This window comes from Cetorhinus maximus, chromosome 21 (genome assembly GCF_964194155.1).
Source record: "Cetorhinus maximus chromosome 21, sCetMax3.hap1.1, whole genome shotgun sequence".
NCBI lineage: Eukaryota > Metazoa > Chordata > Chondrichthyes > Lamniformes > Cetorhinidae > Cetorhinus > Cetorhinus maximus.
The window spans coordinates 92,845,927-92,862,052 of record NC_135899.1 but is presented as its reverse complement, the minus strand read 5'-3'; the positions used below and the strand labels follow the sequence as shown (position 1 = coordinate 92,862,052).

Sequence of the window (16,126 nt, the reverse complement as noted above, 5' to 3'; positions counted from 1 at the left end):
GGGGGAACTGTTAGTGGGGCACGGGATCTGCAGCCCCAAGGGGTGGGTGTGGTGATGAGGCAGAGGCTCACATTCTTTTAATGTGGAAATCGGGAGGAGCAGTCCTACTCCACCTAGATCCACACTGAGGCGCACCACAAGGTGTAGGAGGCCACTCGGTGTAAAACGGGCGCTGGGTGATTAATTATTTCAGCTATCTTTGCCAAAATAAGCTAGAGAAACATTTGGCTCATCCAGTTTGTGGCGTTGGGCAAGCAGTTGGAGAATATAACGACAGCCCTGATTATGCATCAGACAGAGAGCTGAAGCTGGGTGGGATCAGCATATGTGTTGATCATTAGCAAAAGTTTCCATTCGATGGCTACGCCGGAGATCCCATCACAATGTGAGCATTACCTAATTCAATATTGTCTTTCTGCCCTCTGGTGTATCCCATGGTTAAGCTACACATTAAAGCATTTCGATAAGAGATATATTGATACGTATATACATATTTATATCATGTGGAAGTTACAGGTTAGGTTTTCCAGTGCTACTCATTGCTGGAAAGACTACAATTAATGTCTCTGATTGGGACCCTTCTCCAGTGACCTTTTCTACACTTTAGGGTTACTTTACCAAATCTATTATTGGTGCTTTGGGAACCAAAACACAAGCAAACAAACAACAAAAATACAAGCAACAAACACCAAGAACAACAGGATTTCTTTCATTTATTTGAATAGATCACAGGAGATTAGTTCCATTCTGGTTAAATTCGTCGGCTTTTCCTAATCATTGTGGTGGAGCCTGCAGTAAGTTTCTGTTAAGAAATAGGAATTAGATGAGCCAACACAATGGCAAGATGGCAATGCAATGTGCACACATAATGTTAGCATATCTTAAAATAAAATCAAGTCGTTAGGTGACAATGAAGATTGTTGTGGACTTATTATAATGATATAAATGAAGAGAATGCGCCATGTGGTGCATTTTCCTTATGTAGGCCTTCTGCAACATTGGATGCCATGGATACCTGTGAATCATGGGCATCTAGAAGAGGTGCTAGGCTGGTGGAGTAAAGAGGGGTTTTTTTTTAAATTACCAGGCTGCTTTCAGCTATTTTAGAAATGCCACAATGAGCAAAACAAATTAGTTTTTCAAATAATAAATCAAGTACTTAGATATGAAATATCTGTTATTGTTAACAGGGAATTTGTATATTATACACTCATATTAGCTTGTAATGTTCCTAGCAGCCAGAGGGTAGTAGGGCTGACAGAGCCAGAACTAGTAATCCTGTTAGTGACGCCACCCAATTCTCACATTGCTACAAAGACAACAGAAATGATAGAAAATCCAATCATTTCCCAGGTTTCTCCTGAAATACCTGATGGAGTTAGGAAAGTGTCTTTTTTCCAATTATAATCTACTCCAAAATCATTTGTGGATTTTATATAACTATTGCCTGACAAAGTTATGTTCTAATTCATACTGAGGTGTAGCTGATCATCTGCACTTATCAAAAGCTGTACAGCATTAGAATACTTAAAGAAATTATATAATCCAATACTTACTTCAGTCATTTCAGACCCCTGCACCTCCTGTAAATGGACAAAGTTTTTCAACCTGCACATTAGCTTCCCTTCTTCCATTTGAACAGTACACTGTGCAAAGCAAAATGATTGTAAGCATACACAAAAACATTTGGTATCTTGCCTTCCAACCAGAAAAATAAAAGCTGGGGAATTAAACATTTTTTTCCATTGAGACCATGGAACCATAAACTAGACTCATAAGTGGATTTAATTGAGTTGTCCTGGTGGATACTGAGGGACAGGTCAACAAAATACTTGCACTCACTTACAAAAGAAATCTCTGCTAGTTAAAACTTTGTTTGTGTGCACTTTCTATCTTATGAATCATAGGAAAAGAATCCTAAACTGCATTTGCTACCATGGTTTTGAATTTGAAATAATTTGTGGAAATGTAAGATCACTGTTTCATGCCTGATAATATACAGTAGGTGACCATAAACAAAATGAGACTCAAAATACCTTTAGCTTTTGGCCATCCATGGAGGTGATCTCAGCCTCTTTTCCGATGGTAAATTGATTTGTTACTGACTGACGTGGATTTTTCGTTGTAATGACGAAGTTGTCTCCAGTCTGTTTGATTTCAATGATTGGCTTGATGTCTTTTCCAACCTTTATCACATCCTCTGGAAGAGCTGCATCATTGAAAAAATAGAACTATTGTTCTGAAATGAACTAATATCTTTACAGGCGTAAAGATCTTTAAAGAGCTTGTGGTGGAAGCTGAGGCTTTCGAATCGGCTGAGGCCACATATGATCCATCTATCAGTCGGTTTCTGACCTCTGCACTCACAATTTTCTGTGAGGGGAGTAGCAACTCATCGCTCTTGTGTGTAGTAATTAGCATTTTAAATAGGAACTGGGGCAGTGATATCACAGAATCATAGAATCACAGAATCTCACAGTGCAGAAGAGGCCCTTCGGCCCATCGAGTCTGCACCGACATGTGAGAAACACCTGACCTACCTACCTAATCCCATTGACCAGCACTTGGCCCATAGCCTTGAATGTTATGACGTGCCAAGTGCTCATCCAGGTACTTTTTAAAGGATGTGAGGCAACCCGCCTCCACCACCCTCCCAGGCAGCGCATTCCAGACCGTCACCACCCTCTGGGTAAAAATGTTTTTCCTCACATCCCCCCTAAACCTCCTGCCCCTCACCTTGAACTTATGTCCCCTTGTGACTGACCCTTCAACTAAGGGGAACAGCTGCTCCCTATCCACCTTGTCCATGCCCCTCATAATCTTGTACATCTCGATCAGGTCGCCCCTCAGTCTTCTCTGCTCCAACAAAAACAACCCAAGTCTATCCAACCTCTCTTCATAACTTAAATGTTTCATCCCAGGCAACATCCTGGTGAATCTCCTCTGCACCCCCTCCAGTGCAATCACATCCTTCCTATAATGTGGCAACCAGAACTGCATACACTACTCCAGCTGTGGCCTCACCAAGGTTCTATACAACTCCAACATGACCTCCCTACTTTTGTAATATATGCCTTGATTGATAAAGGCAAGTGTCCCATATGCCTTTTTCACCATCCCACTAACATGCCCCTCCGCCTTCAGAGATCTATGGACACACACGCCAAGGTCCCTTTGTTCCTCAGCACTTCCTAGTGTCATGCCATTCATTGAATACTCCCTTGTCAAATTACTCCTTCCAAAGTGTATCACCTCACACTTTTCAGGGTGAAATTCCATCTGCCACTTATCTGCCCATTTGACCATCCCATCTATATCTTCCTGTAGCCCAAGACATTCAACCTCACTGTTAACCACCTGGTTATCCGCAAACTTACTAATCCTACCTCCCACAGAGTCATCTATGTTGTTTATATAAATGAAAAATAATAGGGGACTCAGCACAGATCCCTGTGGTATGCCACTGGACACTGGCTTCCAGTCACTAAAGCAGCCTCCTGTCATCACCCTCTGTCTCCTACAACTAAGCCAATTTTGAATCCACCTTATCAAATTACCCTGTATTCCATGTGCATTTGCCTTCTTTATAAGTGTCCCATGTGGGACCCCTTGTCAAAGGCTTTGCTGAAATCCATATAAACTACAACAACTGCACTACCCTCATCTACACACCTGGTCACCTCCTCAAAAAATTCAATCAAACTTGTTAGGCATGGCCTCCCTCTGACCAAGCCATGCTGACTACCCCTGATCAAACCTTGCCTCTCCAAGTGGAGATAGATTCTCTCCTTCAGAATTTTCTCCAATAGTTTCCCTACCACTGACGTGAGACTCACTGGCCTGTAGTTCCTTGGCTTATCTCTACAACACTTCTTAACTAGCGGAACCACATTAGCTGTTCTCCAGTTCTCTGGCACCTTCCCCATGGCCAGAGAGGAATTAAAAATAGTGGCAACTCAAAACTGTTCCAACATCCAATCTGCGACAGATTCCCCAAAGGTTCAGCAAGTTTATTCAGTGAGACAGCTGATCACTACAGACTAGGAAGGTTCCTGGTACAATAGCCATTCTAAATTAACCATTCATGGTATACAGATCAACAGAATGTCATGGACAGGTACAAAAATAATCAAAAAAGGGCATGTGAAATGCTGGCCTTTATATTTTGAGGACTAGAATACAAGGGGGTAGAAGTCATGCTGCAGTTATACTGAGTCCTGATTCGATCACATTTGGAATACTACATTCAGTTCTGGGCACTGCACCTTAGGAAGGATATATTGACCTGGCAGAAAAAGCATTCACTCGAATGATATCTGGACTCCAGGGGTTAACTTACGAAGAAGGATTACACAAGCAATTCCCTTGAATTTTGGAAGATTAAGAATAATCCGAGCAAAGTTTTCAAGGCATTAAGAGAAACTGATAAGGTAGATAGGAACAATTTGCACTGGTTGCGGGGTTTAAGACTGGGGGACATAATCTGAAAATTATGGCCAAGTACTTCAGGAGCAAAGTTAGGAAACATTTCTGGATACAAAGGGTGGTAGAAGTTTGGAACTGTCTTTCACAAATGATAATTGACATTGGGTTAATTGTTAATTTATAATCTGAGATTGTAAGATCTCTGTCACAGGGGTATGAAGGAATATATAGGACAAAGACAGTTATGTGGAGTTAGGCCACAGTTTCAGCCATGATCTCATTGAGTGGTGAATAAGCTTGAGGGGTTGAATGACCTTCTGTTCCTATCTCAGTTTAGCTGATGTTGAGGGGTTAAAGTTGGGTTTGACATATTAAGCCCTGCTGCATGTGCACATGGGTGGATAAGGACTCTAATCCCCACACTCAGCCACCCCCCCATACTGATTCAATAGCCCACCCATAGGGCGGAATCTTCCAATCCCGCCAGCAGCAGGAATTGTGGTGGGCAGGGGAACTTAATTTGGTGAGAGGCAAAACACTTGGTTCCCAAAGTCAGAATGAACTGTCAGAATTTTGTCCTCGGGACATTCAAGGTGGGTCAAGCTTCCTGATGAACAAGGTCGGGAACCCCATTTACATGCATTAACATCTCATGCATGCTCACTTGAAAGCCACCTCACTGGAATTAGGTTTGCCCTCAAAATCAAGTTCCCGCCAGTGAGAATTTAGAATGTTCAGTTTTATGACTGCAAACAGCTCCCTAACAGCACTATGTGTGTACCTACACCACATGGACTGCAGTGGTTCAAGAAGGAAGCTCACCACCACCTGCTCAAGGGCAACAAGGGATGGGCAATAAATGCTGGCCCAGCCAGCGACACCCACATCCCGTGGAGGAATAAGAAAAAATACAAGTGGTGTGCACCTGGTGAGCTTCACCTCTTCCATGACTTTGAGGTCAGTAGATGCTGCTCTCACTTTCCTGGGGACTGTTCAGAACCTCAATTATATTGGGTGCCGGAAGCAAAAGCTGTGCCAAGGCTGGGCACAGGGGGCAGGGCCAGTGGGGAAGGGAAAAGTGGAGGCTGGACAAAGGAGGGGGGGGACCAGCGGTGAGGCAGGACAGGGTGGGACAAGCACCAGTGGGAAAGGTGCGAGTCTGTCTGGGGCAGGGGTGGGATGGGGGTGCCATGTCTAGACAGAGGCCAGGTGAAGGGTTTAGCATTGGCCTGTGGGCTTTGAGATGGAGGGAAACCTGTAACGGACATGCTCACTAAATGTATCACTTCAATTTATTCACAATCCACTGAGACATCGAAGATGCAGGCTGCAGGTAACCCAGGCGTTGTACTGACTCTCATCCAGATGGGGAGAAGGATGGCCTGTCACAGGTTGGCACAGGGGCAGGTGGAGCAAGGGCCTGAGCAGCAAGAGGGAGTGGGGCCTGACAAAGGTCAAGATGCTGGCAAACAGTGTCCACCGCAATGGCGGCCATTGGCCCGATTACAGGTGTATCACAGGCAATGCCCTTATTTAGAAATGAGCAAAAGGCAATGCCTTCGCTTGTCCTGCAATGTGGTTGCTCTTATCTGCCAGCTTCTCCAGGACAAGCTGCGATCGCAAGGCCTTGGATGGCATCCCATGCCATCCAATGCCAATGGCATTGAAGGTCGCCGCTGTCTTGAACTTTTTTGCCAGTGGCTCCTCCCAGTGTTTCACAGGGGACCAGTGCAACACTCCCAGTCAGCGACATACAAGTACATACAGGAGGTCACAGATGCCCTGTTCAGGAGAGCGTGCCAATGTGTACAATTCCACCTTGATCCCAAAGTCAGGCTGCAAGAGCATTGGGATTTGCAGAAACCTCAGGTTTCCTTCAAGTGCAGGGCACAATTAACTGCACACATGTGGCCTTGAGAGATCCCTGACAACAGCCTATCGCATTCACCAATCAAAAAGGATATGAAAAGAGAAGGCAAAAAGATTCTTTGAACGTTCAGCTCATTTGTGATCGCAGAATACAAATCCTGCATGTTTGTGCCCTGTACCCAGGGAGTTCTCACAACACATACATTTTGAGCCACTCACAGGTGCCACAGGTTTTTAAAGGACCTTGGCATTTGCAGGGCTGGCTCCTCAGGGGCAAGGGATACCCCCAGAAGACATGGTTCATGATGCCAGTTTGCTGTCTGTAAAGTGCAGCTGAGGAGAGCTAAAATGATGCCCATGCCTCTGCCAGGCCCCTGATTGAGCAGGAAACAGGCCTCCTAAAGATGTGTTTCAGATATTTGGACTGCTAAGGTGGGGCTCTCCAATACTCACCACAGAGTGCATTCTGATCATCGTTGTCTGCTGCGCCCTGCACAACCTAGAGCTACAAAAGGGGGATGTCTTGCCTGATGGAGGCATAGAGGAGTGACATGTCTCCTCTGACAAGAAGGACATTGAAGGGGTTGGAGCTGACAAGGGCCTGGATGACGCTGACTACATACAGAGGCCATAGCAGGTACAACATGGCAGATGTGCCCGTGACAATCTGATAGCTATCAGATTCCAGGCAGAGTAAACTGCTGACACATCTGTTGAACTTTCTTATTTACTATCTTTTGCTGGCTGGAAGGCCCCAGCACTTTTTATTTTACAGAAATTCTTTTTCTCCAATTTTGGAGAGCTGAATTAAATAGCACTACTTACCATCTGCCTCAATGTTGATTTAATCCTTTGCATGTGCAAAACTTTGCTAAAATGCAGAGCCCTGGTGGTATATGGGTGCATTAGAACCTACATAGCACTCCCTTCTCCTGCAACCTCAGGCACCTTTAAATAGAATAGTGATATCACCCATGTCCCCACAAAGACTGTGTGCATGGCAGCTTGCAAGATATTTCAAATCTAAAGTTGCCAAGGATACACTCATCTCACCCTGGCACCTGGTCCCAAAGGGGGGCTGACCAGGCAGAGAGATCTTTCAGGCAGGACCAGATAGATGGGTCCATGGGGAGGAGCAGCATAAGAAGACCATTTGGCACCTCGTGATGGCTCATCATTGCAGATTGATGAGTGATGACCAGGTTCCTGCCCCCAATCACCACTTTCACTTTAAAAACCCATATCCCTTGACATCTTTATCATGCGGAGAGGTTTCGAAGTAACTTTGTCATCCAGTCACTGAGATTGCCTCACCAGCACTATGGGTTTCAGAGGTGTAAGCACTCTGGACCCTCTGATCGCAGACACCCCTATGAGTCTCAGTCCTAAATGGTCTTAGCATTAGTGTGAGAACATGATCCATCATTGTGGGCACCCTGCCCAAGATACAGATCTTTCCAGCATGTACTTTGTGAGGCCTGTTAGAGATGGTCATGCTTCACATTGATAGCCTCGCAGTTCTCGACATGCCCGGCACACAGGCTAATCCTACTCTCTCTCTCTCTCCTCATTCACTAAAAGCCCTGTCATTCAATGTTGTACAAATCCCTTTGGTTGCTAACCCTTTATGCGAGGTTTACTGACACTCTTGATAAGGGGACAAGCAGGCCATACAAATCTCCATGTGAGGCCTGACACCCCTTAAATCCTACACTCAAAGCCCTCTTGCAGTCAAAACTAATGTTCCCGTCGCCACCTTACTTGTTTCGTTCGACTGCATATTAGCTCTAAATGACAAATCACCAAGGAAGGACATTCATGATTGAATGTGGCCACCACATCTTCCTCGAGAGGGTTAAAGCAGCCTCCGGCTTTCTGCTGTTGAGCCTCAGTCTCTCATGCCTGAAACTGCAACTAATTGAACCCTGCCAATCACAGAGCAGATTTAACTCCCCTCAATTACTTGTGCCGTCCAATCACATCTGACATCAGGGCAACAGCAGCAAGAGATGCAATGACCTCGAGGAACAGATATTGAGAGGTTAGAACATTGTGAGCTGCAAGTAATGGCTTGTGTGAGGTGTGGCCCAGGCAGCCCAGTGGCTAATGGTGGCCAGTGCTTAATCATGCACATGTGGGATTATTGAGTAATCACTATGTTGATAATGTGAGAGAACAGAATCCCTGGGAGTTCCTGACTGGACTCTGATGGGCGCCCACTTTCCAAAACCTTAAATGCCCACAGACATTGAAGCAACTAGCAGCAAGATGCAATCCGTGAGACACCCAAACAGTGCAAGTGAACATATATATATACAACTGTACAAAATATTTACAATGGGTGTGCATCTGTGCCACCTGTGTGCCTTCAATACTTCTTAATTTTTCATTGCCTACCGCTACATCTAGGTACAGCCCTGACACCCACAGCTGAAGTGGAGGTAGCCTGGTGACTGCTATGCCCTGTTGACTGTAATGACTTTGGTGGGGTCCTCTGGTGGCCCAAGGGCCTCGAGGGCCCCAACCTGCTCTAGTTCAGCTTCAGGTGCTTCTACCCTCCTAGGCTTGACCCTCTGGAGGCGATGGGGTCAGTGGCAGAGTAGAGGTAGAGTGGCAAGGCACTCTTGGAGCGTACTGGGATGAAGACCCTGGAGTGCCTGGCTGGTGCTTCTCCACCTGTGGGTGCCCAATGCCACCTCCCTGACCCTGGAGGGAGGTTGAGGTGCCCAATTCATCTGTCACCTGGCCACTGGTGCACTGTACCAGTGCCTATAGTGACAGAGTACAGTTCCCAGTGCATATCCGGCAGGAACTGTTCATTCTGCTGGACCTGGGTCTTCAAGGCGGCCGCCACCCATTCCCTGGAGGCAGCCAAGTGCTCACATGCTGGAGCCACAACATCAGACAGAACGTGGACAGACTCCTCCAGCCTCCAGTCCAGTCTGCGCTTGGCGTCTGGTATCTCTGTCTGATGTCCCCCTGCCTGGCTCTGCATCCTCCAACATATCTCTCAGGGCCGAATCCAGAGGCTCATCATCTACATGGGGCTGAGCAGGGGCCTGTTCTCCAGCAGTGCTCGGAGTTTCAGAGCCCTCGACTGTCACTTCCTCCACCAGCTGTGAACCCCCCATCGGTGATGTGCTCACCAGGTTGTGACCCGGAGCCTACTCTCGAATGTGCATCCTCCGAGGTGAGTGTATCTGCGCTGGTGGGGGGTGCAGGTGAAAGCCAGGGTGAATGTGCATCCTCTGAGGATTCTGAGGCATCCTCTACAGAAGTGGGTTTGGGGCTGGAGCTGTGGCTGATCCGGGTTGCAGTCCTTCCCCATTTTCTGCTGGTACCTGGAATAGAGAAAAGAAAGATTTAGTGATTGACCAAGCAGGCTCATAATTTAAAGAGGGCTCACAGCATGCATATGACAACTGCAGACTGATGGCATCCTCATGGCTTCCTGGAGAGTATTACCTCACCTTCAGCACAGGAATGGCCCCGCTCTTCCCCGGCTAGCTTAGTGGCCTGTTCCTCATAAGGGGTGAGGACTCTGATCTCTGCCATTCCCCTTCCAGTCTTGGCCCACTCCCTTCTTTTTTATTCACTCTCGGGATGTGGGTGTCGCTGGCTGGGCCAGCATTTATTGTCCATTCCTTGTTGCCCTTGAGAAGGTGGTGGTGAGCTGTCTTCTTGAACCGCTGCAGTCCATGTGGTGTAGGTACACCCACAGTGCTGTTAGGGAGGAAGTTCCAGGATTTTGACCCAGCGACAGTGAAGGAACGATGATATATTTCCAAGTCAGGATGGTGAGTGACTTGGAGGGGAACTTGTTCCCATCTGTCTGCTGCCCTTGTCCTTCTAGATGGTAGTGGTTGTGGGTTTGGAAGGTGTTGTCAAAGGAGCCTTGGTGAATTCCTGCAGTGCATCTTGTAGTTGGTACACACTGCTGCTACTGTGAGTCGGTGGTGGAGGGAGTGAATGTTTGTGGATGTGGTGTCAAGTGGGCTGCTTTTTCCTGGATTGTGCCAAGCTTCTTGAGTGTTGTGGGAGCTGCACTCATCCAGGCAAGTGGGGAGTATTCCATCACACTCCTGACTTGTGCCTTGTAGATGGTGGACAGGCTCTGGGGAGTTACTCATCACAGGATTCCTCACCTCTAACCTGCTCTTGTAGCCACAGTATTTATATGGTTAGTCCAGTTCAGTTTCTGGTCAATGGTAGCCCCCAGGTTGTTAACATTGAAGGATTCAGTGATGGTAATGCCATTGAACATCAAGGGACAGTGGTTGAATTATCTTTTGTTGGAAATGGTCATTGCCTGACACTTGTGTGGTGCGAATGTTACTCGCCACTTGTCAGCCCAAGCCTGGACATTGTTCAGGTCTGGCTGCATTTGAACATGGACTGCTTCAGTATCTGAGGAGTCGCGAATGGTGCTGAACATTGTGCAATCATCAGCGAACTTCCCCACTTCTGACCTTATGATGGAAGGAAGGTCATTGATGAAGCATCTGAAGATGGTTGGGCCTAGGACACTACCCTGAGGAACTCCTGCAGTGATGTCCTGGAGCTGAAATGACTGACCTCCAACAACCACAACCATCTTTCTTTGTGCTAGGTATGACTCCAACCAGCGGAGAGTTTTCCCCCTGATTCCCATTGACTCCAGCTTTGCTAGGGCCCCTTGATGCCCCACTCGGTCAACTGAACCTTGATATCAAGGACAGTCACTCTCACCTCACCTTGGGGGTTCAGCTCTTTTGTGGGCGTTCTTCTCCTGCAGAAAGACAGAAGGATTGAATGTGGGTGAATAGGTGCATGAGCAGTTCAGGAGCATGCATTGCCTATTGCAGCTGCTGAGCCCTCCCCAGTCAGTGGTTAAGAAGCCGTTTGTCCTGCAACTGATATGAGATTGAGAGCTTAAAGTGGCTGGCACATTCAGTGCTGATGTCCCAAGTGCAGGTATTGTGTGACATCCCTGTGCATGCTAACCCTTAGACTGCCTGATGTCCTTATGAGAGTGTGAGTTTGTAGTGAGTGGAGAGTATGATTACCATGCGGAATGCAGCAAATCAGTCATCCCCTTCCTGCACCGCTGGCCAGTCCTTTCTTGGGCCCCCGGGTGCTAACCACCACTGTGACCTCTGTCCAGGCCGCCATGGTCAGACTGGAGGGCCTCCTGCTGCCATCCTGAGGAAACAGCACTTCCCACCTTTCCTGGACGGCCTGGAGGAGAATCTCCAGGGAGAATCTCTGGGGAGGCTTCACTGAACCGTGGGGCCAAAAGTTGCTTTCTTCTCTGTGACATTCTGTTAGATGCAGAATAAGGAGCTCCTGGCTGAATGGATGTCCGGGTGCCCTTTAAGTATGACACCTGGACCTATGAGGTAACAGCGGGGACAGTGACTTCCTACCCATCCCCACCATGAGATTCACCATGCTCCGCACAGATGGATAAGTAATGAGCTGGACAGCACAAAACCGCGCGTGTTCAGCCATCTCACACCACAGCGGGAATCACTCCCACTTCTGTGCCCTGCACCAAACTTAGGTTTCAGAGTGGAAGCTTCTGTCCATTGTCTTTGTTTATGCTGATATGTGAAAGGCTAGTGGGATAACTAAATGGAGAGGAAAAAACAATTGTTAAGAACATTGGCTGAAAAATGGAGAAAGTTAACATCACAGAATCAGCTATAATGCTGGATGTTAAGCTACAACAGTAAGAATGAAGGACATGTATTGTAACTCTTAAAATAAATGTAAAACTATGTGTACATTTATGGATATGAAAGAGCAGTGTCCTTACAATTAACTATATGGATGTTTGAAATGTTACATCGCCGTTCCTTCACTGTCACTGGGTCAAAATGCTGGAACTCCCTCAGCACTGTGGGTGTACCAACATCACACTGACTGCAGCGGCTCAAGAAGACAGCTCACCACCACCTTCTCAATTAGGGGTGGGCAATAAAAGCTGGCCTTGCCAGCGACGCCCAATCCCAAGAACGAATTGAAAAATGTTAAATTGTTTGAATACTCAGTCCAGATTGTGGTTTCTGAAAATCCTCTGGCAAAATATTTCTTCAATAGAGACAAATTATATTTTACAATGTCAGAAAAGAATTGTGAAATAGTTCAATAATTTTATTTAGAAGTGTGAAAATATCAAACTGTTGCACTCCAGTAATTTGCAGGTGAAAAGGAGAATTTTGTCAGTTACTGAATTTGTTGGTAATGTTGATTGTCAATATATATAAGTATGTTCATAGTTAAAACACAAATATACAAGACATAATATGCACAACACTCTCTGCAGTGTATACCATCTACAAGATGCGCTACAGCAACTTACCAAGGTTCTTTTTCTTTATTCTTTCATGGGGTGTGGGCATCACTGGCTGGGCCAGCATTTTTATTGCCCATCCCTAGTTGCCCTTGAGACTCTAATGGTTCAAGGTGTCTTGCCACCACCTTCTGAATTAGGGACCCGGAATAAATACTGGCCTTGCTAGTGATGGCCACATCCCATGAACAAATAAGGAAAAAACATCCAGATGTAATGCATATACATGACTATGTGCATGCAGTATCTGTCAGTTTGAATCAAGCTCATTTGAGTCCATTGCAACTGAGTCTGGCTGGACCTAACAACTCCCTCTTTTGGCTCAATGGCAATGTTTTTGTGCCTTAATATAAACCAAAAATATTTTCCACATTATCACTGGAAAAAGACTGTGAACTTCTTCAAACTAAAGTGAGCTCGCGCTCCATTCATTCTCAGTGAAGCAGATTGCAATCAATTGAGGAATTTGGAGCACAAATTACATTCTAGTTTCCACAATCATTTCCATTAGTTGAAAAACATAGCATGAGAAGCTAGCTCTTTCCACAAACTTAACCATGTCCTTGTTTGGAGTTAATCATTACAGCGCATTTCCACTAATTTCACCTGTTTGCAACAGGAGATTCTTAAATCTCTTGTTGAGATTTAAGATTTAATATTTTAAATATTAAAAGCTTTTATCTTTTCAATTTGCTAAGAAACTGATTACTGTGCACCTATGTAACCAATAAATGGTCCTGTATTTTTGTTTTAAATTGGGCTACTCTGAGGTGCTAGACTAGACACTGTGACTAAAAATGCTGATTTTTTTTTCTGTGATAAACCTATTTTCAACTGTAAATAAAACTGCACCAGGTTCTCACTCTTAAATAGGAGTATTTTAACGCAATTTATTAAAAAAAATAACTTTCTAAAACGCTGTTGAATTATGATGGTTCATTTATGTTTATGCAAATAAGCTTGAGTGGAAACTCAAGCATAAAACAACACTTCATAAAGCCAGCACAATTTTGAACATAATTTTTGACCAGATCACCATTTGTGGCCCTGAAGCTTTGCCATTACTCATAGTTGTCACTCTAACTTACAGAGAGCACGCATAAAATCTTCAATGTTCTCCTGGGAGTAGACCTGCCATGTTCCAGAGAATGCCATTTGTCCAGCTGCAATCTTCCACTTGGCTGCACGCGATTCGGGAAAAGGTTTAGCAAAGTAGATTTTGGCTTCTTTGACCAGTATTTATATCAGACAGTATATATTGGTAGATCCAGATTTGTTAATACCTTGTTTGCCTAACTGGTCTAATCATTAACTGAAAAGTAATTAATGTAAGCATGTCTGAGCAAACCAAAAAATTGCTCTTGATGTAGATAACCTCACGTTCATTCTAATACATTGACTGCCTAAAGCCATGTAAATTGTTCACTTTTCAAGGCCAATGTCCTTTTTATAGGAGTGCAGGATTCGAAATAGGTAATGCCCTAAGATCAGCCATGATCTTATTGAATGACAGAGAAGGCTCAAAGGGCTGAATGGCCTACTCCTGTTCCTAGGTGCTATGTTCCTATGTCTTGCATCGTGCATCATTATATTCAAGACCACATGATGTGCAAGTGGCACAATGATACATTGAGGCTTTCGTGTTTTGCAAGTGGTAAAACTTGAAAAGATTTGCTGAACACCTAAGGAGGCTGGTGCCCTTTTTTAACCAGTTAATATCTGTTACTCCTGTCATACAAATTTATATAAATAGAGATTAATAGTTTCCTTGCTGCGATGTTCTGTTCAAAAGTGCATCATCATCTTTGCCAAATAACTGCCATTTTCCATTTCACGGGTCTAGTGTTAAGAGGAAAATGGTGACACATTGGCATCTTTGTATCATGACCATTTGGGAAAAAAATAAAACATTCCCTGTGTTGGGACACTACAAGGTGTGGTGGACTTGACACTTTCTTTTTCACTTATGGAACATGAGTTTGGATTCAGGCAGGTTATTAAAATGAAAATCTCCTCTCTCACATACATTTTTTTTTCATGAATTGGTTTGTTCGAAATGTACCTCAATGGCACAAAACTGCTATAAACCAACAACTAGCAACAACCCCTCTTAGACAACACATAAAGGTAGCTGGAGTGGAAATGAATAAGTGTATCCTGGTGCAGTAGAATGCTTTTCTAAGGCTGTTTAGGACACATTGCTGAGGCATAAGGTGTTTGACCTTGACTTTAAATGGCTTGACAGTGGCATTGGATGTCAAAGTGGAAAACTGTTCGGTTCCCAGAATCAATATTCCTAATCTTGATGATTACAATTGCAAAAAATAAAAATCATCCAGCTTCTATAGAAATGAAATAAACCTGCCTCTTATAGTCCTCACAAGAGTTCACCATGATGATTCAACCAATTTTCCCATGGATTACTGGTAATTTTTCCAGTGGTTCATTAATTGGAAATGAAACACTTTGATCACCAAAAGTGAGCAAACTGATATGTGCAAATTATTTTACTGTTCACTGTGTGTTAGCAGCAGTGTGTAAGCGGAAACGAGAAGCTAAAGACCACAAGGGGATTGAAATTCCTGGACCTGCTGAGGGCAAGGCTTTGAACTGCCAGTGTACTGGCACCCTGATCCTGTCTCAAATCCCAAAGAGACAGTCATTTGAATATGGGACAGGCATTTGTGTCGTCTGTGCTATTATTGGAGTATCACCTTGACAGGGGAGGGTTGTGGGAGTTTTGGAACAGCACTGAATTACAGTGCTAAGAGGGCTAGCATTCCAGTCAAACATGGCTACAAACATTTTCAATAATCCAAAGTTGGCACTGGGAAACTGGCACTTGAAAAATTCCTGGACCATGTTCCTGATAAGGACAGGTCTCAACAATGAGTTACCTTGTTCCCAGTGACGTGCACTAACTGGGATAAAAGAACAAAAACATAAAAATAAAAGCAAAATGCTGCAGATGCTGGAAATCTGAAATAAAAAACAGAAAATGCTGAAAAATTCAGCGGGTCTGGCAGCATCTGCGGAGAGAGAAACAAAGTTAATGCTTCGAGTCTGTATGCCACCTTCAGAGCTAAAGAGAAATAGGAATGTGATGGATTTTATGCTGTTTTATGCTGGGGGTGGATCAGGGATAGGTGGGAGCTACAGAGAGATTGACAAAGATGTCATGGACACAGGACAAAGGGAGTGTTGATGGTAGTGGTAAAGATGAAAGAAGGTGCTTATAGTGGCATAAAGGTAAGATAGTAGAATGTAGTAACAGCAGAACAAGGGTCAGTGCTCGTGAAAGCAGAACATAAGCACAAGTGACAGATGCCCTTTTGGGGGGTGGGGGTGGGGTGATGGGGGGGCAGTTGTGGAAAAAGGATAATAAAAACAAATAAATAAATAAATACATTTTAAGATTGAATTTAAAAATGGGTCAAGATGGAGGAGACAGTTCAAGGTCTGAAGTTGTTGAACTCAATGTTAAGTCCGGAAGGCTGT

The 16,126-nt window shown here is 44.7% G+C and overlaps 1 protein-coding gene across 1 annotated transcript; it reads right to left on the bottom strand.

Moving 5' to 3' along the window:
• Nucleotides 1-692: 692 nt before the first annotated feature.
• Nucleotides 693-13,880, bottom strand: fabp10a (fatty acid binding protein 10a, liver basic). Its single transcript, XM_078567481.1, has 4 exons — nucleotides 13,717-13,880; nucleotides 2,037-2,209; nucleotides 1,557-1,646; nucleotides 693-802 (listed from the first exon to the last, which is right to left on the bottom strand). Exons 1-4 carry the CDS (start codon nucleotides 13,781-13,783, stop codon nucleotides 752-754), a joined length of 381 nt encoding a protein of 126 aa, XP_078423607.1. The 5' UTR covers nucleotides 13,784-13,880; the 3' UTR covers nucleotides 693-751.
• Nucleotides 13,881-16,126: the final 2,246 nt, after the last annotated feature.